General features: G+C 49.5%; 3 protein-coding genes across 5 annotated transcripts; 1 reads left to right on the forward strand and 2 right to left on the reverse strand.

Moving 5' to 3' along the window:
* Positions 1-1,338: 1,338 nt before the first annotated feature.
* Positions 1,339-6,325, reverse strand: LIME1 (Lck interacting transmembrane adaptor 1). 2 transcript variants are annotated; one of them, XM_040650977.2, is made up of 7 exons: positions 6,116-6,325; positions 4,108-5,404; positions 3,276-3,427; positions 2,783-2,834; positions 2,624-2,711; positions 2,151-2,539; positions 1,339-1,870 (listed from the first exon to the last, which is right to left on the reverse strand). In XM_040650977.2, exons 3-7 carry the CDS (start codon positions 3,389-3,391, stop codon positions 1,490-1,492), a joined length of 1,026 nt encoding a protein of 341 aa, XP_040506911.1. In that variant the 5' UTR covers positions 3,392-3,427; positions 4,108-5,404; positions 6,116-6,325; the 3' UTR covers positions 1,339-1,489. The 2 variants fall into 2 exon arrangements, with proteins under 2 accessions (XP_040506911.1, XP_015152091.2); XM_015296605.4 differs by lacking the exon at positions 4,108-5,404.
* A 244-nt stretch (positions 6,326-6,569) lies between these two features.
* On the reverse strand, positions 6,570-14,209 carry ZGPAT (zinc finger CCCH-type and G-patch domain containing). Its single transcript, XM_004947125.4, has 6 exons — positions 13,280-14,209; positions 12,378-12,511; positions 11,602-11,760; positions 10,450-10,581; positions 9,187-9,604; positions 6,570-8,724 (listed from the first exon to the last, which is right to left on the reverse strand). Exons 1-6 carry the CDS (start codon positions 13,924-13,926, stop codon positions 8,586-8,588), a joined length of 1,629 nt encoding a protein of 542 aa, XP_004947182.2. The 5' UTR covers positions 13,927-14,209; the 3' UTR covers positions 6,570-8,585.
* A 199-nt stretch (positions 14,210-14,408) lies between these two features.
* On the forward strand, positions 14,409-25,016 carry ARFRP1 (ADP ribosylation factor related protein 1). Of its 2 annotated transcripts, none has more exons than XM_004947129.5 (8): positions 14,409-14,540; positions 15,709-15,808; positions 16,180-16,267; positions 16,787-16,869; positions 17,331-17,412; positions 17,705-17,775; positions 22,509-22,609; positions 24,117-25,016. In XM_004947129.5, exons 2-8 carry the CDS (start codon positions 15,716-15,718, stop codon positions 24,202-24,204), a joined length of 606 nt encoding a protein of 201 aa, XP_004947186.1. In that variant the 5' UTR covers positions 14,409-14,540; positions 15,709-15,715; the 3' UTR covers positions 24,205-25,016. The 2 variants fall into 2 exon arrangements, with proteins under 2 accessions (XP_004947186.1, XP_417433.2); XM_417433.8 differs by having other exon boundaries at positions 14,409-14,484.
* Positions 25,017-26,111: the final 1,095 nt, after the last annotated feature.

A 26,111-nucleotide genomic window follows, 5' to 3' on the forward strand; every position in this document is an offset into this window, starting at 1 on the left:
GAGCCGGCACCTTGGGTGCATTGCACAAGGGGGGTGTAGGGTGCACTGTGGGGCTGTGTGGGACATGGGGCTATAGGGCATCGGGGGCTGTATGGAGGCCCTACGAGCTGGGGTGCTGCTATGCTTCACACTGTATGGTGCTGCACCCCATGCCCTTCTCCTGCCCATGCGTACAGCACCATACAGTGTGAAGCAGAGCAGGCAACACCGCATGGCATACAGCACTGCACCGTGCAGGACGTGGTGGGATGGGGAATGGGGTGGAGAAAATAAGGGAGGGGAAAGGGGGGTCTGGAGAAAAGGGGATGGGGAAAGAGAGGGATGGGGAAAGAGAGGGATGGGGAAAGGGGGGTGAAGAAGATGGGGAAGGAGAAGATGGGGACGGAGAAAAGGAGACGTGGGGAAAATAGGGATGCGGAAAAGGGGAATGGGGAAAAGAGGAGGGAGAAGGTGGTGAAAATAGAGACAGAGAAAACGGGGCAGGGACACGCAGCAGCGCAGCACCGAGCCCACGTGCGCAGCATCCCCGTGCCCCGCCCCGTGCCCTTTCCTATCGGGCCCCCATCTCGCAGGGGGATGGGCCCGGCTGTGCTCAGTGCACGCTGCGGTTTGGCACCCGGCGCAGCACCCCGTTCCTCCCCGTGCAGAGGGCGTCACGTCCCGGCTTTCTGCTGAGCGCCGCGTTTTCGGTTTTCAGCTCTTCGATCGAGGGCAAACCTGGGGGTGGTGGGCGCACGGCTTCCTTCCTTCCTTCCTTCCCTCCTGTGCTGCAGCGTCAGGGTGGGCAGAGCCCCGGCTTTGGCACCACTGTGGCACGACCCTGCCCGGCCCCACTGGGGCAGCGCCTGGTGGCTGCACCCATGCGGGTGTTTTGGAGCGGCACAGCACTGTGACCCCGCCATGGTGCCACCAGGGGGGAGCGTTCGGGATGGAGTTGAAGGGTGTTTTCTTACCAGCAGCACAAACGATATCGCGATGGGTTTGTAGGATGCTGCTCACGGAGGTGTCACAGGTGCCCAAAAGTGATGGAGGTGGAAAGCACCAATGGACAACGGGGACGTGCAGCCGTCCCTCAGTAACTTTGGGGATGTTGGGAGCTGGAGCGGAGCTGCTCGGGGCTCCCGGTGCTGGAAGGGCCCCATTCTGCCCCAGCATCCCTGCCGATAGGTGACCCGGTCCCACAGTCCATGCGTGGGGCCACCTCATGGCAACGGCCCCATCCCACAACCGGAGCTCCCGTGGACCACCAGAGGCAGCTCCAGGCATCCCACCGTAACCGCCCATCCGGGGCATCCCGGTGCCGACCTGCTGGCACCAGGTGGGACAGGACAAGGATGCTTAAAGAAAAGTAACATCAAATATATACAGAGCTCACATTTGGCACAGCTGTGTGCCCCATCCCCACCGCATGGGGCAGAGCCGCAGCGCCCAACCTCCGTCCATCTGTCCGTCCGTCCGTCCATCCATCTGCCCGCCCGCGTCGGGATTGCTATAGGTTGGTGATGTACACCTGCAGCCCGTTGGCAGTGGTCCAGCCAGCACCTCCCCGAGATTCCCCTCCCCACATATCGCCAACGCTCTCATAGAGGTTGTCCTGCAGGGAGGGCTTCCCCGGCCGGTCCCGTTTTGCTGCCTTCTTCCAGTGAACATCCACAGCCTCATAGTCCGGCTCAGGGCCACGCGCAGCCCAGGCTCTGTCATTGATGGCCTCATAGCAGGGCTCGGAGGGGGCCGTGGGCCAGCAGGCGGCTGGGGGGGGCTCCTCATGGGGTGGGGGTGACCGCCCGGATCCCCCGTCCCTGGGGGATGCTGCAGGGCCATGGTTCCTCTTCTTGGTGGCTTTGCACACCGTTGAGTACATATCTTCCAGCTGCAGAGGGAGAAGGATGGTCTGGAGGTGGATGACCCTGGGAACCCCCTCAGGGCACCCCTAGGCCCCCACAGCCCTGGTAGGATGATGATACCCCCGTATCCATGGGCACCACTCTTTGCATCACCCAGGACAGTGCTCTGCGCATCTTCTACCTGCATCAGGGCTCCACCCCAATCCCCCAAAACACACTTGGAACAGTAGAATATCCCATTGCACGCCCTTCTCTGCACCCATGAGTTAAGGAAGTGGTGTTATGGCCCCCCCCCCAGTGCCATACCTTCAGACGGGGCACATCGCCTGCACCCTCCCAGCACTGTGGGGCTGCAGAGGGCTCTGCCACGGCCCCCTCCTGCTCTTCTGGCACCATCTTCTTCACCTTCCGGATACAGGCATAGTCGGCAGCCCCTTGCCCGAGCCGGGGCGGGGGGGATGCTGGGGTCCCAGTGGCAGTAGGTGCATCGTCCTCCCCCATTGCCAGGCACTCGTAGAGCGTGTCCGGGGGTGCACGATGCGGTGGGGCAAAGAGCAGGTTGGAATAGGTCTGGTCGGGGGCCGTGGGCTCAGAGCTGGGGATCTGGGGCAGCTGGCGGTGCAGGAGGACGGAGCTGTGCAGGGAGTCGGGGGGCAGTGAGGAGAGGGGGAAATCCAGGCTGGCCGGGCGCTGGTCTGCAGGGAGGAGATGGGACATGGGGTCACTGCACTGCAGCACAGGGTGCGTGGGGTGGGATGCTGGGGATTGCACACACTCACTGCTGTTCTTGGCCTTCAGGCTGTACAGCTCATGCAGCCTCGTGTCCGACTTGCTGAGCGAGCGCAGCTGTGTCTGTCTGAGCCGGGACTGCAACGGGGAAAGGCACGCTGTCAGGGCAGGACACCCAGAGCTCCCCCCGGCCCTGCACACACCCTTACCTCATCCACCAGCTTCACGCCGTCCGGAGGGACCTTCTTTCTCCTGCCATGGCTGTGGGAGAAGTGGGACTGAGTGGCGGTAAGACAGCGGTTGCCTGGGAGCTCAACCCGGCTCCAATGGGAATCGCTGTGCAGCCCTCACCCCAAACCCATCCCCTGCCCCTCCACCAGACTGCAGCGGGGGCAGTGCTGCTGGGAGCTCGTGCACATCCTGCACCCAGCTGGGTGCACAGCTCCAGTGCCCAGAAACCCTCAAAACCCCATTGCATCACATCAGCATCCTGTAAGCACCCCCCCCAGCATTGCCCCACCATTCACCCACTCGACATCCATCCACTCCACACCCACCCCCAGCATCACCGCCACAGCCTCCCCCCCAGCTGGGACCAGCTCTTTTGGGTGCAGGCCTCCCCCCTCGGTGCACACCGAGGCTGCAGCAGGGGTCTGGCTGTGGGGAGCAGCCCTAAAGCACACCGCATCGCCAGGCGCATACCGTCGGCAGGCAGCACACAGGGTGCACAGGTAGACCAGGCCTCCGAGCAGGGCCAGGACAGCAAGGGCCACCAGGGGTGGGGGTCCCAGCAGCCCCTCACCGTGGGTCACAGCCATGGCGAACCGCTTCTGTGAGTGCTGCAGGGCCAAGCTCTGGGGAGAGAAAACACAAGTGGGGCCATGCACGGGGACAGTGCTCTCAGCACCCCATGCCCAGCGCCCTATTCCCTGCCGGGACCCCACAGTGTGGCTGCTGGGCAGGGGGCTGCCCAGATGCTGCCCACAGCCTCTGCAGGAACAGCCACCAGGGACTGCTTTCGGCCCCTCTGCCGCCCTCCTGGAGGCTGTGCTGCTCCGGATGTTGGTTCCTTTTAGAAAAGGAGCAGCACAGAATTCATCTCCCACGTTGCTTTCGAGATCTTACAAAGGAGAAGCCCCAGAGGCACCCCAAATTGTCAGCACGCTCCAGGGACACCAGGGCTGGGCAGTGACCACGGCACGGGGTCAGAAGAGCCGGGAACCATTTGGTGAGGTCACGTAGGGTGCCGGCAACAGCCCCGCTGACGGCACCATAACCGTGCTGGGGGCCATGGTGCGACTCAGGGGACACAGAGAGGATTCTGCTTCCCAGAATGGAGGAGTGCAGAGCGGTTCGTGGCAGTCACCATCCATCCAACACCAGGAAAATCCCGTGGCACCGTTCCTGTCCCTGCCCGGCCACTGCCGTGCTGCCAAACCGCCACCACATCCCCAGCATCGATGTCACAGCGGCCGCTCGTTGCTCCGCACACCCCAAAAAGGCCCCGGGGTGTCAATCTGAGACCTTCCCACACCTTCGGAAACGCCGCCGACTCAAAGTCTTCACCCCCGGAGAGCCATTATTTCCACGTGGAAATGGAGACGGGAGGTTGGAGACACTGACTGGGCAGACCGGCTCACATCAGAGCTGGGAAGGAGCTCCCCTCCCTCCACGGTGTTTTAATTAGACGGCACCGCTCGCTGTCTGAGCACGCATGATGTGTGACCTGCAGCACTCCAGACGGTCCCGGCTGGACTCGTTTGGCTCATTACAGAGGATCAGAGGCTGCAGGGGTGGCTGCACCCGGGGCGGCAGCAGGGAGAGGCGCTGGGACTTAGCAGAGCGATACCCAGGAATGGTGGCTGGAGGTGAATGGCGATTGAAGGGCCATCTTCTCTTGCTGAGATGAGCACACGTGGGGTCGGCTCAGCCCACGGCCATCCCCGAGCTGTTCGGATCTGAGAATGAGGCTCTTCAGCTGAAGTTAACTCAGAGCACTTCTCCTGACCTACTTTGCCCGCCCTCTCCGCTGCGCGGGAGGTCTGTGGTTGCTCCTGTGTTTTTGACCTAAAAAATGGTCCATTTTTTACCCTCTGTGGCACGTTTGGGTTCTGCACCCATTGGGAATGGCCCCCTCGGGCACAGGGCGCTGGCTCTACCAATGGCCAAGAGTGACCAACTCGGGACCCAACACCTGGAAGCCCAACGCTCAGACCGAGCAGGTATGCAGGACAGAGATGCCAACAGACTGTTCAGCAGCTCAGCTTCCTGCTAATAAAGCCACGGCTCACCAGGTCCCGGGGCTGCTCTCAGGGCAGGAGCTGCAGCAGACAGCATTCCCATCCGCCCCACTGCTTTGGAGGTGGCTGCAGCTCCGTGGGCATGGCATGCGCTGGGGGATCACCCCATGTCACGATGCCTCAGCACCAGCACCGAGCCCGGCTTCTTACTCCAGGATATGAGGGTTTTTCAGCTCCGAAAGCCGTGTTACAAAAAGCTCCAGTTCCTCAGCTGGGCCTCATGACAACGAAATTTGATTTCCTGTCGATTTAAGTTCTGCTGCTGACGATTTTGCCCGGCGTGATTCATTGGGGCAGATAATGCTGCGCCGACACAACATGGGAACGAGAGGAGGGTCTGCAGAGCTGCCGTGGGGAACCAGAGCCGGCACAGAGCTTCCCATCCATGATGGCCAACGGGGCCACAGCCAACGCAGCGCGGTGCCCTGGGGAGTTGTACCGAAAGAAGCCCCACCAAGCAGAAGTAGGGGGTTTTCGGTCCCCGGTTATGAAAAGCAAAAGCCTCGTAACCGTTAGTCAACAGCACTCAGCCTGCCCAAGACAAGGGGATGCCATTAGTGAAGCTGAAGAACGTTTCCAAGGAGGGGCAGGCATGAGTGCTCAGCCTCTGCACTGCCCCTCCTGCAGCTCTGAGAGGGGTTCTGAGCTCCCATTGAGATAACTTAGAAAAGGGCCAAAAAAAACCCCCTAAACACCAGACCCAAACCTCACAAAGCTTGGAGGAGCACTTCTAAGATCCAACGCCAGCAGTGCAGACCACGGCACGCTCCAGAACACAGCACCAGGGGATGCAGGAGGTGTGTTTGCCCAGATCTCCTGCCTCCCTCTGTGCCCCCACATCCAGCACAGCTGTACCTCATCTCACACTGATGAGAGGCTGTTTCAGTGATCACACACAGCCTCCATAGTGCCCCGCTCCCCGGAGCTCAGCATTTCCCCCAGAGCTGTTCTGGATGCAACCAACAGTTCAAGCCCAAGCGGTGCTGCTGCGTTCGAGACCTTTGCCTCCTTTCCCAGCCCCAATGCCACCAGCACCACGCACAAACCCCGCACACCTCCCTGCAGCTTCACCCAGCCGATGCTTCAACTCCGCAGCACTGAGAATAGGAATCCTGCCTGTCCAGTCTGGCTGGCTGCAGCAGCATCTCAGACAGCGCTGCAGTTCCCACACGGATTAAGCATTTCCCAGCCCCGGTTCAATCGCAGACACGTTTGCCAGGAGAGAAAGGGACCATCACTTACTTTGCAGAGCCTCAGAAGCCGGTGAGCGAGAAGAACGGGAATCCAGCCATGCCTGCTTCCATGCCAGTCAACCTGGAGGACTTTGTCTCCTTTAAACCACAAGACCACTCCTCACCAGGGGCTCCCGAGCATCCCGAGCATCTCGATCCAAGCTCTCCCACTCTTCAGCTCGCTCTCGGCAGGCAGCTCTGTGCAGACACCATGCAGCACAAGACCACAGCTTCCTGACCTGCAGAGCTTGTTGTTTCACCCAGCAGCAGGCTGGGCTTCTCCCCGCCTTGGCTGTGAGCAGGCTCTGCAGGCACCCAGCTCACAAGAGCACCCTCTGCCGCTCTCTGCTCCTGCAGAGCTGGTTTTGGAGCCAGCTGTGTGGCTGCAGGTGAACGTAAGGAAAGAAGGGGTTGCCACATGTAGTCATTACCTTGCAAACAAACAGCGCCTTAAAAGGGCAGAGGAAAAAAAATAATCAGTCAACCTTTATTCACCAGGGATGTGTCCTGGGTGGGAGGCAGCAGCCATGTGAGTGGAAGTCTGAAAAGTGAAGCTGTGGGAAAACACAAGGGGTCAAAATAGAGCTCGACAGAGACACAGGGCTAACGTGTCCAACTGTGAAATACCAAACAGCATCGGGGCACAAAGCACACCAAGGAGTTACTCTGCCCAGCTCATCAGCCATGGGCCACTCCAACAAGCACCCATGCTAAGCTGGGCGCATAAATCCTTGTCAACACTCAACACTCGTGTGTGGGAAACGAGCAGACATCAGGGAGGGCACTGAGCAGCCATTGTTAAACCCCTGAGTTAAACCCAGAGTGTGGAGAGCACGAATTCGGAACAATGGAGAGACTACAGCCAAATGAGTTACAAACAGAGGATGCGATGTGCTCGAGGCAGCCCACGCCACCTTCCACACTGCCCATCACAGCAGAATCCCATCGCTTTCCAGGAGGAAAGAGGCACTCCGAGAGGTTTCCTGAAGATATTAAACTTGTCTGTTTTTGCTGCTGCTCTTTGTTTGCTGAGGTGTGTCTGCAGTGATGCTCAATCACATATCAGCTCTGATGGTATCTCCGTCAGCCGTAGGTTTTCTGGTTAGCTTGGCAGTGAATCAGACAGGCCTGGCCCCACAAGGTGATGCAGTTCTGCCCAAGCTGACAGCTTCATAATTTTCTCAGAAACAGATAAAAAAGGTGGCATTAAGGAAGCAAAGCTTTCCATTAGACAAAAAAAATGACTCAGAATAAAAGGAAATTGATTTTTTTTTTTCTTTTTTAATTAAGAAAAAATGTGTCCTTAAGATACTGGCATGAAATCACTAACAATTAAAAAAAAAAAAACCAAAAAAAAACACAAGTACAATGCACAAATCCCATTAGAAAGAGAGTCTGATGAAATCACCATCTCTCCTCTGGGGCAAGGGCCAGCTGCAGCCAACAGAGAATACAACCTTGGGGAGAGGACATCCCTCCTGCGAGAGGACGGACCATGCAGCAGGGAAGGGCACCTCGCCTGGCCTGCTCCCAGGCAGGGCTGTGTGCTCAGCACACACACACCTCCCGGTCCTTGTGCTCGTTCAGGGCACAGTCTGACCTGAGACTGAGTCCTGAGGTTTCTTAATAAAGGATCTGCATTCGGAGAGCCGTCTAAGACTGAAAAACTCAAGTAACGACAGAAGCCCAAGGTTCCCTGCAGCGTTGTTCCTAGATAGGAGGTTTGAGAATCTGTTACTCTGCTGTCTTACTCCCCCAGCTTTGGCACTCATGGAACCACGCAGCTTCCCATGCCAAGTCAATCAGTTAGGCTATAGCATGTCTTAGGGATACTCTTACAGTCAAACTGAAGAAATACGATGCTTGAGGCCCCTAGTACCCAACCCTAAGCTGCCAGTTTTCTGTCTGTGCATTACACTAGGTTTATGAGAAACTGCTCTTAAGAGTTCTCACATAAACCCCGTAGCAGAGAACAGAAGGTAGAGAGCAGCTGAAGCAATTTGCCTTTGTTGTTTTCAACTAGCATATGCCTTTTCTGCTCTGCCAGAATGTGCCTGGGACCCTGCCTCCACTTGTGTTCATCAGTTGGCTGCAAACACAAGCCACAACCGATGGCAGGATGTGGGGCTTTCAAAGGCCCTCCTCATCTGGTTCGTAGCCAGCAATGTTATCATCTGAGCAGCTACACACTTCGGCTACTGCAGTGATGAGGGGAAAGAAGTGTGCAAGATAGCAGAGAATTGTATTTCTTGTAGCTAGTCCTTATACAAAGTTCAACGCTGGACAGACGTGGGCTCCTCCTCTTCCCAGCAGAGCTCAGAAGCATCTAGTTTAAGGAACTGCTGCTTTCAGCCCAGTTTTTGGGCTGGGAATGCAGCCTGAGACCCAGAGAAGCGGGATAGCTCATCCAGGCTTTGAGGCCATGAGCACAAAAGTTGGCTAGAAGGATAACCACTGCAGTCAAACACCTTCCTCAGAGACTAGAATTCAGTCATCTTCTTATGTGTGTCTGCTTTCTTCTGCTCCCGCTGCAGACTGGCTTCCTGGGCCTGCAGCTGCCCCAGCTGCTTGTGTGCATTAGCCAGCTTCTCCTCCAGCTGGGCGGTAGCAATGCTGTGTCTGAAAGCAAAAAGCACCACAGCAGTGTGTCATCCTACACGGTAAGATCAGAGGTCTGTCACCATCCCAGGAGGGTCTTCCCTTTCCTATGGGATCAGCCCAAGGCACGTGCTGAAGGCCGGAAGTATCTGATGCTCAGCACACTCTGGGCTAGAAAATGTCCTCCAGCGCTGCTCAGCAGCAGCACTTCAGAGATGGGGATAGGAAGGAAAGGACTCTGGGACTCTTCCTTAGAGAGCTCCTCTCTTTAACACAGCCTGAACTCCACCCAAAGGACCCCAGACACACCTGTCAGTGTCCAAGCTGGGCTGAAGGACACGTTAAAGGCTCTCTCTGCTTCTCCCCAGGTCTCACACAGAAGTTTCCTTCCTTCCTCCCACACCTCATTTCAAGCCCACCCCTACCCAAACGCACCAAGAATCCTCAGTTTATCCCACAGCCCAAAAGAGAAGTTTTTTGTACCGCCCAATATTGCGTGCCAGGGCCTGCTGGATTCCTTTGATATCCTTCTGTGTTTGTTCAATCTTCTCCATGGTCTGGAAGAGGCGGACGCTCAGGGCCTTCTTGGTGCTTTTGCTAGCGTGGTAGATCTCTTTGCTTTTCCTCTCTGGCAGTGCCATACCTCCAGCCTTCTCCCCACTGCTCTTCCCTCGCAGTTTCTCATTCAGAAAGTCAAACACATTGCGGGGCGGTTTGCGGCTGCCTGCAGGGGACCTCCCAGTGTTATTTCCCTTTGCTCGGGATTTCTTCGAATTGCCAGGGTCCAGCCTTCCCTGTTTCTTCCTCTGAAGCACCTCAGCACACTGATCAAGGGACTTCCCTCGAGGAAGTACCACCGCCTGCACCGGCTCCACTCGGCCCTCGGAATTCTTCCCCAGCCCTGAGAGGGAAAAGCCATGAGAGTCACCAAGCCGTTACCACGAGGAAGGACAGCCCCTCTCCAAGTCAGTTCCCACCACAAACTCACACTGACAGTGACAAGCCTAGAACAAGCAAGCAGGTTTTGGACATGCAAAATGTCATAACTACCATCCAAGTCAAGGGAAACAGCCACAAGCCACAGCTCATTTATGTACATCGACAGCAGGAGCCTTCTGCAGCAGAAGATACGTGATAAAAAGCCCAAGGCCAATAGCCAGGTCAGTTTCTGTGAGAGAAGGTTCAGTCTCACATCCTTGGCTTCTCAAGGCAGGTTCTTCTTAAAACTGGTCTGGTTCCTCTGGGAGAACCTGAGATAAATCGAGTAGCAGACTGGCCTCCTAAAGCCCCCAAGGCTCCACACAATTTGTGTAGTAAGAAGCTAGTTTAGCAGGCTTTGAAGTCCGTGTCTAGAGCCAGGAGATGCTTTAACACAGACATCACAAGCTTCATAAATCAGTTCCTTTCTACCTACCTAAAGCCTTTGAACAGCTCATTCAACAGTTCTCACGGCTTTAATCATTAACTTGACCATGGTTTTTAATGCCTCCAATTTTTGCTATTACCATACAGGGGCTGGTGCACACATGTGCTGTACTTCGATTAAATAGTTCTCTTCTTGCCTACCAACACTTCCACCCAGGGGTGATTCATCACATACCTCAAGCCTTATCTAACATGCCCTTCAGCAAAGTTTTTGCCTCATCCAAAATCCTGGTCTTCTTACCTAGCCTTAGGATCCATCACAAGACTGAGACTGCGATGCAGGCAGGCTCTCACACCACCACGAGAACCTTCTTTCCTTACCTTTTCCAAACTCGTATCCCATCTGAACAAGCAGTTTGGAGCCAATGCCACGAGTGTGGGCTTCCCAGCCACCGAAAGAAGAACTGCATGCAGGAGCCCATTCTCCATTCTCTGGAACCCCGGAATCTATCACTGTAGCACAGAAAAGACAAACTAGTGACACACAGACAAAGCTGATTGGCAAAACCTTCCAGAGCATGAAAACCCTTCTTGATGCAATACAATGTACTTCTCCCACTACAGAATCATTCAGCAGCTCCTCCAGCCTTATTTGTTCCTACTGTGCTGTCACCTTTTACAAACACACTTAGGGGGTTACTTGAGAGCTCTCACTTGATTTAATACACATATCATCTCACAGTTCCAGGCAGAATCACCTAGAAGTTTCTGTTTCTTTTCTTTCCTTTCTTCAGGGATGGTCAGATTAACATATGCCACCCCAGCAAAGTTTGGCGCTGTGGCATGTAATATACTTAATCAGTGCCTCCAGTGCATGTCAATAGCATGAGGATTCTCTAGGCTAGTATGCTAATTATATGTTATTAGCATTCAATAATCTCCACTGGGGTAAATTTACAGAGCTCTAGGACACAGCTCTGTCCCTGTGACATAACAGGGGCACTAGCACAGATAGAATGCTACCTTTGTATGCTCAGAGAAGTCACCTGGGCTCTGTTTGTGTCAGCTTTCCATAGTAAAAAGCCAGGCACAGCTGTTACTCATCAAGGCACTGGGAGGTTCGAATACCTGTGCCTGGGATCTCTCACTCTTGTGTTATACAGCTCCACACAGGTTCCAGAGAGATTAGAAGTCTCCTGTTTTACTTACTTGCTCAGCTCACACACCCACCTGAAAAACAGCCTAAGAACTGGAACTCCACTGTAAAACACTGCGCCCTCTACCTGCTCCCACGGAAACATCCGAGCTTCATCAGACTCATACTTTGCACAGAACTAAGACTTTATTTTGCAGTTGCAACATAACAGATACTAAACATTCTCTAAGTTTCAGCAACGCAGAAGGAGATTACCCACCCTCTCATGGGAGGTGAGACACTTGCAATGAAAGCTCCAGGAGAGTAATTCCAGGTCCCAGGCAGAAGGCAGACACAGATCACAAGGCACTTTTCTCACACCCTCACCACCCTCTCACCTTTAGCATAACCAGAATCATCAACACTGTCTTCATCAGATTCAGCAGATGAGGCACCATCTTCACTTCGTAGTGGGGGAATTATACTATCTCCTTCCACAACAGCTTCCTTTAGCAGCAGGGAATCAAACTTCACAGTGTAGTAACCACTGTCAATATCTACAGAAGGAAAAGCAAGAACCAAGAGTTCGATTAAGCTCTCAGTGCAAACACTGCAGAGGGCTTTCTCAAATTTAGCTTCAGGGAATGATGTGGGAGAGGAGGAAGGCCCAAGGAACATGTGTTAAATTAGTTAAAGAGTTACTTATAAAAATGAAGAAAGATGGGCTATCAACAAATGGAACTAAAAAGAAGTTTGACTTACTCCCTCTGACACAGCAATTGCCAAAGAATAAACCCTCACCCTTCCCTTCTCAGAACAGAGGGAAGCCTCTATCAACAGCTCCCAGATTACTGCAGTTCTACTCAAATATGCAAGCAAGAGCCTGCCACACCTGCCTCTTCCCTTTCAGTGCATTTCAGGACTATGCCATCATTTCCCTTCTACATCACGGCTATTATATCACCTTTTTGCTTCCTATCCTATTCCCTTCCCAAGCCAGACACAACTCAGAACACGTTCTCAACTATCTCCAGATTTTCAGTTCAAGGCTACAGCTACATCCTAAGTTTTTTGCTGTCATTGACAAAAATAGTCATATTTTGTAATTCCTTAAGCATGGGTGCTCAATCTCTATCTATACAGCTCTGTCAGAACACCCACAAACACCACTCACCAGTTATTTTTGCAGCATACCATATCCCATCACTGTGTTTCGCCAGGCAGGCTGAGCCCACCTCCAGGGTGCTCAGATTGGGCTCCTGAAATGGCTGAAGCTCCTCCACAGAGACCACCTGGCCATGTGAAAACCTGCCAGGGAAGGCAGAAAAGGAGTTAGATCTACCTCACTGAAAAAGGCTCTAAATATAAACCCCTTCCTTCCTGACAGGAAACGCAAACGAGTTGTCAGCAGTGATGAATCTGCATCAGTAGTTACACAGAAGGTTTATCATGCATTATTTCAATTAAAGAAGTCATTCATTTTTCATCATAATCGTATCATTTATGTTGTGTAATAAAAGAATGCATTCCCCCCCCCCCCCCAAGAATGAAGCTTTCCCTGCTAGAGAGATCTCTGAAAAATCACAGATCTTTTGAGATAATGAGGATTGCACACAGACACACAGGTCTCCAGCTCAGCCTCCTGCTCAAAGCACAGCCAACTTCAAAGCCTGATCGGGTTGCTCAAGGCCTTACCTAGCTTAGTTTTGAAGCTCTCCAAAGATGGAGACCCTACAACTTCTGCATGCAGCTGGAACAAAGGCACCATCAACAGACAGCCTTTGGTGTTTTTGTTTTAACTCATTAATCTGTGACTAATGCAGCTATTTGAATCATCAGGCAAAATCTCTGCAACTTGCCCACAGGAGTTTCCACTTCATATCTGCATTACCTGAAGAAAACTGTCCAACTCTTTGATGCCACCAGTTACCATACACAACAGATTTTAAAAACATGGCAAGATCCCATTGGTTACAAAAGCCAGCATGGAACACTCAGATGTTCCTGCCTTTGAATAACAAGACCTTTAGCAACAGCAAGGATATGAGCCCCCTCCCCCTCCATATTCTTCTTTACCGACAGTTCTCCTTAAATCTGCATTTGTCATCCAAGAAGAACGGGCACGGCTTCAAGGACTTGTGAGTTGGATAGAGATACAGCACTCTGACACCCGCACTGCCATCTTCCAAGTATTCTGTCCCCACAATCATGGCATTATGGTACTCCAGCGTCCCCCAAGAGCTGTAGTATGGCGCTTTAACCTTCATCCCACTCAACTCCTCCTCCTCCTCTTCCCTGTCAGACTCTTCCTCCTCTTCGCTGCACTTCAGTTCACTTTTCTCCTTGCTTTCTTCATTTCCCTTTGAAGATCTCTCGCTGTTATCAGCTGAAGGTTCATCATCAGTTCCGAGCTCAGCAATGGCTTCCTTGAAGGCAGCATACTCCTCGTCCTGGGCAGAACTGTCGGGGTTCACACGCTGTTCTAGGGCACCTACTTGGGGGGATGAGGAGGAGGCATTTGTATCTAAGGCAGCCAACAGCTTGCTCTTTTTGACAGCCACCAGGCTGGACTCAGTCAGTTCTATCAGCTGCTTTAAGTCTTCTTGCAACTGAATCAGGTCCGACTGCTGCGAGGGGTCCTGGCCCGCCCCCAGCGCCAGCTCTACCTGCTGCAGCTGGGCGTTGTAGGCCTGGATTGCTGCTTCCAGGCTCTCTTCATCCATTACGAGCAAAAGAAAGGAGTGCTTAACTGTGTCCTTTCCGGGAACTCAGAACATGCCCCAGGATCATACGGAAAGCAGCCCGGCGAAATTCCCGCTGCGCACAGACGGCCGGCAATGCATCAGAGCCCCTGGAGAGCTCGGCACTGCTCTGCCCTACCCCGCCACCGCGCCGCCGGAGGCCTTTGGAGCCGCCGGGCCCTCTCACGGCCGCAGCCCAGACCTCCCCGCTCAGCTCCCGCACCCCCGCGGTACCGCCGCCATGACACTCCCCCCACTTCCGCCCTCCTGAGCAGCCACTTCCGGTTCGTCCAGCTGACGCGCAACGCCACTTCAGCGACGAGACTCTCTGTACTGCACTTGCGCATTCGGGACCTCTCACGCATCCTGTGTCGCTGAGCATTCTGGGAGTTGTAGTTCATAATACTCTCTCCTCCCCGCCCCCGAGGCGGTGCGAGAACTACGCTTCCCAGAGCACCTCGCGAGGGACGGCGCTGGCGGCCGGTGCCGTGAGGGAGCGCGGCGGCGGCGCTGGGTGACGGGGGGCGCTCCCGGTACCGGGTGAGGGGCTGCGGGTGTGCGGATTTGCACTTTGCGGCCGGGCTCGGGCCCGCAGGGTACGGCGAGGCTTTGGGGCGGCTCTGTGAGCGCGGCCGGGCTCTGAGGGGCGGGGACGGCTGTGAGGGCCGCGGGCTGTGGGGGCAGCGGCGGGGTCGGGGGGCTCCGCGGGGCCGGGCCGGGCCGGGGCTGCTGGTGGACCCGGAGCGGGGCTCGCTGGGCTGCTGCGGGCTGTTCGGGGGCAGTGCCGTGCAGCCTGCCGTGCCCCTTTGCTCTGTGCTGTGCCGTACCCCCCCTCGTCTACTGGAACGCTTTTTTGTTGTGTTTTTCTTCCTTTTTTTTTTCTCCCCCTGGCCTTTAGGCAGCGTTGTTTGGCTTCAAAGCGGTTACTCACCCGCGCAGAGGTCGTCACTTCTAAAGCTCTTTGCCCTCAGGTTCCTCCTTGAGTCTGTGTTTAACAAAAGAGCGGTTCCACCGCTGCGGGCTCTCGGTACCGCCGTGTCCCGCGTGTCAGCAGCTTCTCTCTGCCTTGTGCAAAGCCAACAGGCAGCAGTGCGTGCTGCTGGCAGCTGCTGAGCTGCTCTGTGTGACTCTCAGACCTGTGCTGCTGGCTGTTTGACTGCACGGCGTTACCAACTGCTTGTATAATGGGTGCTGCAGCAGCACTGCTGCTGGAGAGAGGGAGGTTGGGGTAGGTGAGGGTTCCTACACACCTCCGGGATGCATTTGGCTGTGAGCTCGGTTTAGCTGTTGAAGGTCCCATAATGCTGTCACATGGGTCGCAAACAAAGTGAGGGGACACCAATGTGCACATTCTTGCTCAGAACACTCCTTCTGTATATCTGTATGCTGCTGGCTTCTTTTCTGTGAGTCTTATATATACTGTAAGTTACTTTCAAACGGGCCTTTAGCTCGCTGTTAAGTCCCAAAGGAAGCAAGTTTTGAAATGAGAAGTGAGTTTCCAGTGGATGCTGTGCTTTGCATGGTGAAACAGAGGTTAAGCTGCTTGGAAGGTCAACCCTCCCTTAAATGCAGTTGAACATTGGATCTTGAGCTGTTTGCATGCTTGCTTTTGTGCCTGCGATTTATCCTGGGGTTGGCTTAAGAGTTACTGATAAATGAGTAATGTAGCTTATTAATCTGACAATAAACTGATAATCAGATATAATCATGAGATAAAAGAATTTTGGGAATAATCTGTTAATGGTTTCCTGGCATGTGTTGCAGGAGCAGGATGTATACTCTGCTGTCCGGACTCTACAAGTATATGTTCCAGAGGGATGAGTACTGCATCTTGATCCTTGGTTTGGACAATGCTGGTAAAACAGTAAGTGCTGTGTATTGCCAATTGCATAGAGGTTGCATGCAGTTCTAAACATCCCCATCTCCAGAGATAAAACTTCCACCAGATAGGTTAGTCTTTCTTTGTAACATGAGTTATTTTAGCAATGTTACCCCCAAAGAATCAACTTTTATCTCGTGTTTAAATTTAGCATAAGCTTTGATAATCCTGTAATCTCTTGTGAGCCCTTTTTTCTGTACTGAAATAGGGAGCTAGAAAAGTGGTTTGTTTCAAGGTTAGAAGGGGCAGTATCTGCTGGAACAAGATTCTGCAGCCATGAAAAAGCAGGTCTGGGGCAGGGTTACCCAAGGCAGTAGAATATTTGAGGCTGAATACTATTTCACGTTCCTTTTTAGACCTTCCTTGAACAGACTAAAACTCGATTCAACAAGAACTACAAAGGGATGAGTTTGTCGAAAATCACAACCACTGTAGGCTTAAACAGTAAGTAAATATGCCTGGATTATTGTTATCATTTATTATTATTATTATTATTATTATTATTATTATTATTATTATTATTTTGGCCTACCTGCAAAGTTAGGCAACAGTTCCTCCTTGAGCATTTGAATTACTTAAAAGTAGGCAAGACCAAAATAGTTCCTGCAAATGAAGGTCTTCTCTCCCAACCCCCCGTGTGTTTTTGTGGGAGAATAAAATCGACTTGCTTAGCTTATAAGAACAGATAACCTTGAAGTCATGAAAATCTAAAGAAGCAGATGTCCCATTTCAGGGCTACGCTCAGCAGTTAAGTAACGTTTTGCTGGAATTCTTTGGCCTGATTCTGATATGATTTGTACTGATGTGGTTCTATCTGATATAGTGGTCGGTTTTTCCTCATGTATTGCTCTGTTGCTGGAAGCAGCACTGTATGTGATTTGATCCACCCCAGCACTCTCAGTGTCTGTGCTTTAGAGAACCCTTTTAGTTTTCATTGGATTGTCTTTTCTTCTTTCCTTCTAGTTGGTACTATTGATGTTGGCAAAACTCGGCTAATGTTTTGGGATCTCGGGGGCCAGGAGGAGCTCCAGTCTCTGTGGGACAAGGTTGGAGATGTAGTTTTTTCTTTTGGTCTCTTTCACAATTACAGAATGATGATCCTTTAATAACCATATAGGTTTATTGGTAACCTTAGTCTTCAGCACCAACACTTTTCCAAAGGTTTGAGTGTATCTTTGCTAAATGAGCAAAGAGTGCGCTTCATGTTTGCATTAGTGTTTACAGATAGTAATTACCATTAGATATGAGGATTGTGATGGTAGAGAGAAGCTCTTCAGGGTTTGGGGGGCAGATGTGCTTCTTCACCTGCTTCATTCAGTAGGCCAGCAAACAGGCAATGCCTTTTATGTGATGCCATTCTTTCCAGATGTATGTGTTGGAAGCAGCTGGCTTTATATGGTCAACCTCTTGCACATGTATCAAAATTTTACCAAATAAAATGTAAACCTACAAGAGTAACAGTTGGCCCTAGCTGCTACATACACTAATATCTGTGTTTTCCTTTCAGTATTATGCTGAATCTCATGGAGTCATCTATGTTATTGACTCCACTGATGAGGAGAGGCTCTCAGAATCTAAAAGAGCTTTTGGTGAGTATGCTGTACTTTACCAGTCCTGTGATTTCATTGTGTTTCTTGGCACTGTTCTGTCATTGCCATTGTGTCTGATCCTGCAGCCTGTTGGTGACACATCTGTAATACATTTGCATCTTTGCATGATAAATAACTGTGTTTATGAGGTGGAAGTCTGAAAGGTTGGAGCAAATGAAAATACAACACGAGGAGGAGCCTCTTGCTTCATTGGGCAAGAAGGGTCTTGTATTTGAATGACTTTGTCTTCCAGAACTGTCTAAACCTCTGTTCTGTTTTCTGTGCTTTATAGAGAAGATGATTACTAGTGAAGCTCTGGAAGGAGTTCCCATTCTGGTGTTAGCTAACAAGCAGGATGTAGAGGTAAGATTATTTTTGGATGTGCTTCTTAAATGAGCAAACAGACATTGGGAAGTTGGTCTCTGCATTTGTGTTAAATTTATTTGATATTCCTGGACTGATGCCTATTGAGCTTTTTTGCTGCTGGAAACAATTCCTTTGAGTTTAGTTTTTCCTTTCTCTCCCAGCCCTTTCCCAGTGATGCAGGTAAGGTTACTACAGGGACACTTTTCCCACCTGATTTGAACGATTTTTGTAAACAGAGCAGACTATAGCTATGGGAGGGCTTTCTCGTGCTGTGGCTTGGTATCTTGATATGGATTTTTTCCTCGTTTCTTCAGCAAGGCATTGGTTAGTGAACTTTGTTTATGCTCTTCTGGGTTGTATGTGGAATTCCAGTACTGCAGTTGGAGAGATCAGTCTCTAGATGGAGCTAGAGACTGTTGGGAAAATTTGGAGTAGGCGCCTTTGCATCTGTGATCAGTATCTGTTCCAGAGTGTGGCAGTGCTTCCCAGCTCCTTCCCCCGGACTGTACACCTGTCTCAGTGAGTGTTCTTGTGGGAGATCCTTGAGATTTCCATAGAAATGGCTTTGGATATAAAGGAGGATTTTGTTATTATTCATTTGTGTAACACAGGAGACGTTTGGGTGATTGTTAGGTTATCTAGGCACAGAAAGAAAAGAAGTGTAATTCCACTTTAGGGACAGCATAAACTTAAGATCCACAATTCCTGATTTCAGGTGCTGACTTTGCTGTAAACTCTGATATCTGGGAAAGACGAGTGTCTTTTCTATGTGGGATCTAGAATATTACCTCTTGTGCTTTCATGCAGCAGTACAGTAACAGTGAGCAATCTGCACCCATATTATTAGCTATTGAAATTTAACTACATTCAGTGACTTAAAAGCTGTTTGAAATTTCCTTCTGGCCATATATGCATTTTTTTGTTCTGGACGTACTGCAGAGGTCACCCTTCTTCTGGCACCCAATCTGGGCCAATGCAGAGTGAACAAGTGGACTTCTTTACATGGCTACAAAGAGGTCTTTGAAACAGGCTTTCAAGGTAAAAACTATGAGGGTATAGAGGGTCCAGGAGCAGCCCACAGATTCAGTGCTTTCATGCAGTCACAGAACTGCGATGAGATTAGCAAAGCTACACTGGCTGGAAGTATATCTATTTTCAAGCAATATCTAAATTATATATGTAGGGGTCTAATCATAGACTGTGATCTTAGATGTGAACACAAAGTGAAGGGACATCAGTGCTATTAACAAAATACTGAAGGGTCTGTAGCATATTTCTGAGTAATTATTTAGGCTTTCTCAAGCAAGGATTAGAAAAATAGAGGTCTTTTTTTGTCTTCCACTGATCCGGCTGAAGTGAAGACCTTTGGAAGAAAATTCAACGTTACAGAGTGATCAGTAGCACTGATTGCTCTGCTGTGGATCTCCAGGCATGTAATTGGAATGAAGAATTCTCTCCAGCATTCCTCTGCTGTTAACACAGATCATAATGAGGGAAGATAAATAGTGTCTTAATCATTCTGGTATTTGTGGGTGAAAAATAATGTAGGTTGGTTACGTTTATAAAGGTCAGAAGAATACTTGTGTTGTAACGTCTCTGAACTCTGACATGGATTTCTGTTCTGAAAAATGAGAGAAGGAAGTTTTTGACTCAGTGCTTGAAATGCACTCAATCTCATAAAGTGTGAGCTTCTTTTTGGCTCTGGTGCTAAATATCTTTGTAGAAAGAAATTCCTTTCTTAGCAGCCACTGCTGCCCTGGGGTAGATTGCATCCGCACAGTGCTGCCAAGCATGAGTGATGTTTGGCAGTATCAGGAGATGGAATACCATCACAGGCCACGAAATAGCAGTTTTTCTATCCTGAAAACAAAGTCTGTGAATCTTCTTTTACCAGGAATAGGCTCTGCGTTTAGCAGAGCTTCAATACCAGGCCGTTCTGAAATGCTGATTCAACGCTGAGTCAAATGTGTGTTGTGAGAGGGCTGGTTTTGGTACTGTTTGTTTTAAAGGAGCTGTAGCTTTGCTGGGGGCATCGATATCTGATAGGTGGTATTTGGTGCTGGCTCTCAAGTCAGAGTCCCACTTTTGGCCCATTTTGCTTTGCCCATTTACTGCTGAGTAAGCAGCAAAGTAAGAATTTTCTGCCCGCAATTTTGATGTGAATGCAGCATTTAAAAACCTTTAAACTCTCTGTGTTTCTGAGCTGTAAAAAGGGGAACAGAATGCCTCACTTAAGAAAACTACTAAAAACACTGGAAGAAGTGAGCTAAAAAATGAGCCTGTGGAAATGGAGTATTGTGTGATGTCTTTGGGAGGAGCTCCTGCATTCCTGGTCATAGGATAAATGTTGGGAATTTAGTTTGAGATTAGCAGAATATTGGAAAGCTTCTGTGTGTCTTTGGGAAATGAGAGGAGTGGTGGTGACTGCAGCGTGTTTGTGAAGGCTCCTGGTATTCTCTTTCTGCCATACAGATGTTGGAACACAAACCTCCCCCACAGTGGCCATTCTGAATTCCAACTGAAGAAATGCTACAGCTTCTCTGTTAAATTAGTTCTAATTTAGAATAAGCATTCATAAAAATAACGCAGCACAGAATGTGGGCCAGGTTACTTAGAATCTCTGTCATTTTTTTCAATATTTTCATTTGGGCCTTATTATCATTAGCTACCTTATCATCATTAGCTCCTTTTCTCATTCCATTCTGCCAGTTACCCTGGAGCTGGCTGGGAAGCCCATACTTGAAGCTTTGTCCTGGCATGACTGTGCCTCAGAGAGCCTACACGAAATGATGGGTTTGAATGCAGTCTTTAGGGGAAGTGGAGATGGATATCTGACTCCTCGAGTTGTGATTTTCCTCTGGTGTGGTAGATAGCATCACTCCAGAAAGGTCATCTGTGGATTTTATTATTGTAACGTTACGCTGTTGATGTGATCACGAATCCAGTTTCCCTAGTTTGCTCTCTGGTTTCAGCTGGGAGACAAAACACATCTATAAACAATTGTTTTGTAATGGAGATAGGAAGGAGGAAAAGAGAGGAACTTGGAAGCCACAGCTGACATTTTCTCCTAAGCACGAGAAGCTCAGATGCTCCTGGTTGGCTGTGAATGTCATACAGAAAGTAAGCAGCATGTTTTAGAAACCTGAACAAACTGATCATTTGGAAGTAATCTCTCACCCATCTTCCATGCCTACTGGTATGAATTCCTGCTCCCAAGTCCACGCTGACTCCTGTGAAGTTAGTATGTGATACATATATTTGTTAATTTGTTTTTTTTTTTTTACTATTTATCCTGCTAGTGACAGGTCATCTTCCTGAATTTCATAGTTCTTCATTTGGCAAAAGTCTTGCAGTAAGTTATTATGGCTTTGGTGCACGAAGTAATGTTTCTGGATCTCACTGGTTGCAGCCAAAGGTTTGAACTTAGGTCATAAGAACACACAGTCATCAAAAGTTGCACAATTGATGGATCTGAGGAGTTCACAGTGGAAAATCACAATTCTGAATTCCAGGGCACTGTGTGAACTGGGTGTCATTAAACTTCTCTCGAGCCATTTCTTAAGAATCCTTCTTAGTTATAAGCACTGAGATTTGCTTATTTCTCACTCTCTCATCCCCCCATTAGTTTTCTCCATCGAGTTTCTCCAGAACCAGCATTCTGCAAAATGGATTGCTGGGATCTTTCATTTCTATCTTTCTGCTGATTTATGACCCAGGCTTACAGAGGGCTGAATTCCTATTGGTATGTTGTCTCTACTTTCAAAGCATACTTCCATGCGGCTTAATCCTCCACACTCACAATGGTCTGATGTGGCATTTGAATAAACACATGCCTAAAACATGTGTTTGAGCCTCGCTGAGGGGCTAAAATTTCTTCACAGAAAGAGGAAGAAGGCTGGGCTCACGGCCAGCAGAAGTGCTTAAATGGTTTGTCCAAGGCTCACGAGCACTGAGATCAGAATAGGATTTAGAGGCTGGTGCCTAATTCCAGTCTTCAGTGAGTGCAAACCTCAGCGTCAGTAGGGCGGATTTGCTTGTCTTGTAACTCTAAGAATAAAAGATGTGTGATGTCACTGTCAGTCTTGTCAGGAACATAACGTGCTGATTTCTTGATTTTTCTTATGTGTTTGTGTCTTTTAAAATTGCTTCCCAGCAATCTCTTAGCAAATCTACAGAATTGCAAGAGCTGATGGTGCAGTGACACCAGGCTCCTGGAAATGCATTCTTTGCTATCCGCATTCTCTTCCATGTGTGAAATGCAAACAAATAGGTCCGTGCCTTTAATGTCAAAGAATGTGCTGGGAACTTGGGAAAAATAGCACTCACCGTGTTCTGAAAGTGCACACCAGGCAGGGCAATGACATTGGGTTGACTGCAGAAGCTGGCTTGGCTGGGATCCTGGTAAGTATGCCATTGCTAAAGGGTTGGTGAATAGCTGTGCTCCCATAGTGTTCTGTAAGGCAGGACTTGTGTGTGATGGTTGGGGCAGGGGTTATCTGCAGGGTATACAGGCCATGCTTGTTTCCTGGCTGCTGAAAAGCAGTTGAGAAAACACTTTTTTTGATGAAAGCAAAGTGCATTTGCTGTGTTAGTATGTAAGGGGGGAGTTAACCTAACATCATTGTGCTATCTTGACTGGAGCAGAACTGTGGATGTGGTAGGATTCGTTTTGGTAGCCCGCTGTCTCCTGCAGCATAGAAAGAAAGCTCTTGTTTGATTTTTCTTTGCAGACTTGTCTGTCAATACCTGACATCAAAACAGCATTTAGTGACTGCATTAACAAAATTGGGAAGAGAGACTGCCTAACACAAGCCTGCTCTGCTCTGACTGGGTGAGTATGAGAACTGATGATCTGGTTAACAGAATAGCCATATGGTGCCATGCAAGGAGATCAGTGTGACAGAGTGTATAACCACGGTAAGGGAGCTGCGTTTCCTTCCCAGCAGTGGCAGACGCATGTTTGTGAACCTTGAACTTGCACCAGGTCAGCAACTCCATCTGTAAATCCCTTCTATAAAACATTATGAAAATGTACCAGCCCTGTCTGCTCACAAGCACAGGGCGATGGCACCTGGGGGCTTACGGAGCTGGTGATGGTTCTCCTTTGTTTTTCCTTCCCCATACACATTAATCCTTGCAGTGGTTCGTTTGCTGCAGCTCCAGGCTTTTATGCAGTAAGTCAGTTGAAATTACAGCTGTTTATGACACTGCTAGGGCAATGAGTGGTGTTCCATTGCTGGTGGAGTAATTATGCTTTTGCTTTCATATTTTTGGGCATGCAGATGAGCTTTGTTATATAGATAATATATAGAGAGCTTGTGTGCCAGGGAAGCATGTGCTTGAAGACACAGTGACCAGAACAGACCAAAATCTGGGAGACTGGGTTATTTCTTCATGCCTGTGCAGCTGTGTGCCATAGCCTTGACCAGGCCATTCAGTTCTCAGCATCATCACTGTGCACTGTGTCTTGTAGTACTTTGGCAACACTCTTATTTCTTGAGTGAAAAGTACTATTTGGCATTAAGTCAAAAGTACTGTGAGAGACAGCTGGAGCAATACTCCTGGCTGAATTACTACCTGAAGTACTGAATGCAGAGCTTTGAGATTTCTTCTCTTTTTTAATGTAACTACAAAGCTGTAATATGACACAAGCTACTGGAAAACATAAGTAAAGCTTCTTAAACCATGGGAAAAATCTTAGCTGTCTACATTACTAAGAACCAAATGCTGTTAAGCAGATGAATGACCACAACAACAAAAACAATGGTTAAGCACTGACTGGAAGAGAAGCATTAGATAATAACCTTATGAAATGCAACCTTTACCATTGTGGTTTTCATACAAGCGCTTCTATTTTTGATCTGTGTGGAAATTCCTTGCAAAATTTCATTTTGAGTTTGCACTAATAAAAATACTGGTAGGAGTCCTGTCTGGGAAGCTGTGCAGACCAGTTTGTTGCTTGGCAACCCCAGCACAGATGATTACAGAAAGTTGAAGCCAGATTGGAATATGTGATACAGCTAGCCTGGGACTTGCAGAAATAACCTCAAACCAGCTGACTGTCAAGTGCTTTAACATTCAAGGTTTCCCCAGGGTTGATGACTCATCCAATTGGACGTAGACTTGTGGAAACAACCAAGCAACAAAAGATGGACTGTAAATGCCAAATTGGGAAAAAATCTGTTTCCCATTGTTTGGATGTAAGAGAAGCTACAGTAGTAATGCCAGTGCTTAAGTGCAGGGCAGGACCCTTCACTTTCTCTTGTAAGTAGTCATTTAGGGCCTACGTGCACCACGTTTTCGTGTTTTAATCTTGCCTACCTGTCTTGTTTCCTCAGCAAAGGAGTGAACGAGGGAATTGAATGGATGGTGAAGTGCGTGGTGAGGAACATTCACCGACCCCCAAGAAAGAAGGACATAACGTAAGAAACTCCAAGGCAGCCAAGGAATGGACATTCTCTTCCCACACGGCTTAGTGTTCTCTTTAAAGAAGGTGGTCCACCAGATTCCTATTACGCCTGATTCTTTCCAAAGTTTGAAGACAAACATTCTCTTTCTTTGCCTAAAAAACCTGAGCAAAGGATTCCAGCTGGGGTTGGGGGGAATCTCTTACATCGAGTATTAATCAAGCCATTGGCCTGAGAGCATAGACTGAGTGGCAATCCGTACTTTGTTGCAAATGCAAAGAATTTCATTTTCTACTTTGTATTACTTTGTGATTCTTGATTTATTAGTCTGATGGGCTAAAGGCCAGTAACGTGAAACTCTCCTCCCTTGAAGGGACTGAATAAGTGAATATGAAAGGGCAGGGAGCATGGGGAATGGCTCTCCCTTCTCTCTGAGAAGATACCTTGCTGCTCCAGCCCCATGGCTACTAAAGGTGGTGTTACTGGCCCTGTTATGCTTTTGTTTGTATGATGGGGAGAGACAGTGTTGATCCTAACTCAGTTTACGGTTGGCACGTTGATCCATGACTTTTGCCTGTGGTAAATGCAGATGTGGAAGCCAACCTGTAGCACAGTGATACACTGCTTGAAAGGGGTATTCTTAACAGGACATGAAGCACTGCCTTGCTTTGACTGACAGTCTCTGCTGTGCATTCTTCTTAATTGTAAGAATAATTGATTGCCTTGATTAACTGAAATGAATTGGGGCACTCTGTGTAACGTCTAGGCCAAAATCTGAACACCTAGGCAGGGAGAAAATCAGAATGCAATAAAGCTTCCTGCTCCTTTGAACTCTCTTGCTGAAACAACTGATGAGTCTTATAAGTTGAGAAGCATTGGTACTTGGCTTTCCGGGGCTTTCTGAAATGCAGACAAGAACAGAAGGGCAGCTCTCAAAGTCAGATCCTGCTCACTTGTAGCCTACCCAGCTAGTAATTCTGTGGGCATATCGCTAACATTTCTCCAAATACCTCTTTGAAAACATCTGGATGCATTTTATGGTGGTTTGGCCGTGGGCATTGTTCTTTGTGTGGCTGAGTTACTCTTGGCACTGGTGGGCATTTGGTGCTGTTTGCACCTGATGAAGGTTGCATTGTTCTGGCTCTGTTTGAGTAAGATACGTGGTGATATTTGTTTAAAGATATGTTATCTGATGTCTGCCAAAGACCTTTGTGTTGAATGTTCTGTGTGCAATTTACTGCCAATTCTTTTTTTCACAAAAGCATTCATTTCCTTGCTTTGAGTCAAGGTGTGAAAGAACTTGAAGTATGTCATGAAGTACATGAAGCCAGAGCAGAATCTTACTTCTCTATAACACTAAGACAGGAGAAGGCTAGGTAGGCAGTTGTCCCGAAAGAAAAACAGTGATTGGTACAGAATGGAAGTGATCCCGGAATCTGGTTCAGATCCCTTACAGTTACCTGCTGTTAGAACAGATGGTGTAGCACACCGCCTGAGTTTGAGTTGGGGTGGTACAAATATCAGTGCTGTATCCCAGAAGAACTAAACAGCAGATCCAGCTAGAAGCAAGAGATGTCATTAGGTTTCTTTAGAGCCTCAGGTTTCCTATGCACTCTGTGGGTGTAGAAAGAGAAGATAAGTTGAAGATCACTCACCTACTGTAAGTAGTGGCTCTTTTTCTAAGTGCTGCATGCTTTATAAGGCTGAAAGCTTTAGGTGTACAAGAGAATTGGATACTTGGTGGCCATTAATTGTAAGGGAAAACTCTCCCACTTGACCATCTCTGAAAGCACAAGGATTTTCAAGGTAACTGGTCCTGGCTGTTGTTTCAGTTGGCAGGGTTGATGCCAACAATTAGACTGAAGATGTAAAACAGTGACAGGAGAAGAAAAGCACCTTGCTAAGAGATAAAGTTCTTCAGTCAAC

Source organism: Gallus gallus, chromosome 20, assembly GCF_016699485.2.
Source record: "Gallus gallus isolate bGalGal1 chromosome 20, bGalGal1.mat.broiler.GRCg7b, whole genome shotgun sequence".
Lineage (NCBI taxonomy): Eukaryota > Metazoa > Chordata > Aves > Galliformes > Phasianidae > Gallus > Gallus gallus.

What these genes read in the sequence shown, in the direction of transcription:
- LIME1 (XM_015296605.4), bottom strand. Translation starts at nt 3,391, where the DNA reads ATGGCTGTGACCCACGGTGAGGGGCTGCTGGGACCCCCACCCCTGGTG. An exon ending in CTGTGTGCTGCCTGCCGACG is followed by an intron (nt 2,835 to 3,275) that starts GTATGCGCCTGG and finishes CTTCTCCCACAG; the next exon opens with CCATGGCAGGAGAAAGAAGG. An exon ending in GCGATGTGCCCCGTCTGAAG is followed by an intron (nt 1,871 to 2,150) that starts GTATGGCACTGG and finishes CTCCCTCTGCAG; the next exon opens with CTGGAAGATATGTACTCAAC.
- ZGPAT (XM_004947125.4), bottom strand. Translation starts at nt 13,926, where the DNA reads ATGGATGAAGAGAGCCTGGAAGCAGCAATCCAGGCCTACAACGCCCAG. An exon ending in AGATTTAAGGAGAACTGTCG is followed by an intron (nt 12,512 to 13,279) that starts GTAAAGAAGAAT and finishes CTTCCCTGGCAG; the next exon opens with GTTTTCACATGGCCAGGTGG. An exon ending in TGATTCTGGTTATGCTAAAG is followed by an intron (nt 10,582 to 11,601) that starts GTGAGAGGGTGG and finishes TCTGTGCTACAG; the next exon opens with TGATAGATTCCGGGGTTCCA.
- ARFRP1 (XM_004947129.5), top strand. Translation starts at nt 15,716, where the DNA reads ATGTATACTCTGCTGTCCGGACTCTACAAGTATATGTTCCAGAGGGAT. An exon ending in AACCACTGTAGGCTTAAACA is followed by an intron (nt 16,268 to 16,786) that starts GTAAGTAAATAT and finishes CTTTCCTTCTAG; the next exon opens with TTGGTACTATTGATGTTGGC. An exon ending in CTAACAAGCAGGATGTAGAG is followed by an intron (nt 17,776 to 22,508) that starts GTAAGATTATTT and finishes TTTTCTTTGCAG; the next exon opens with ACTTGTCTGTCAATACCTGA.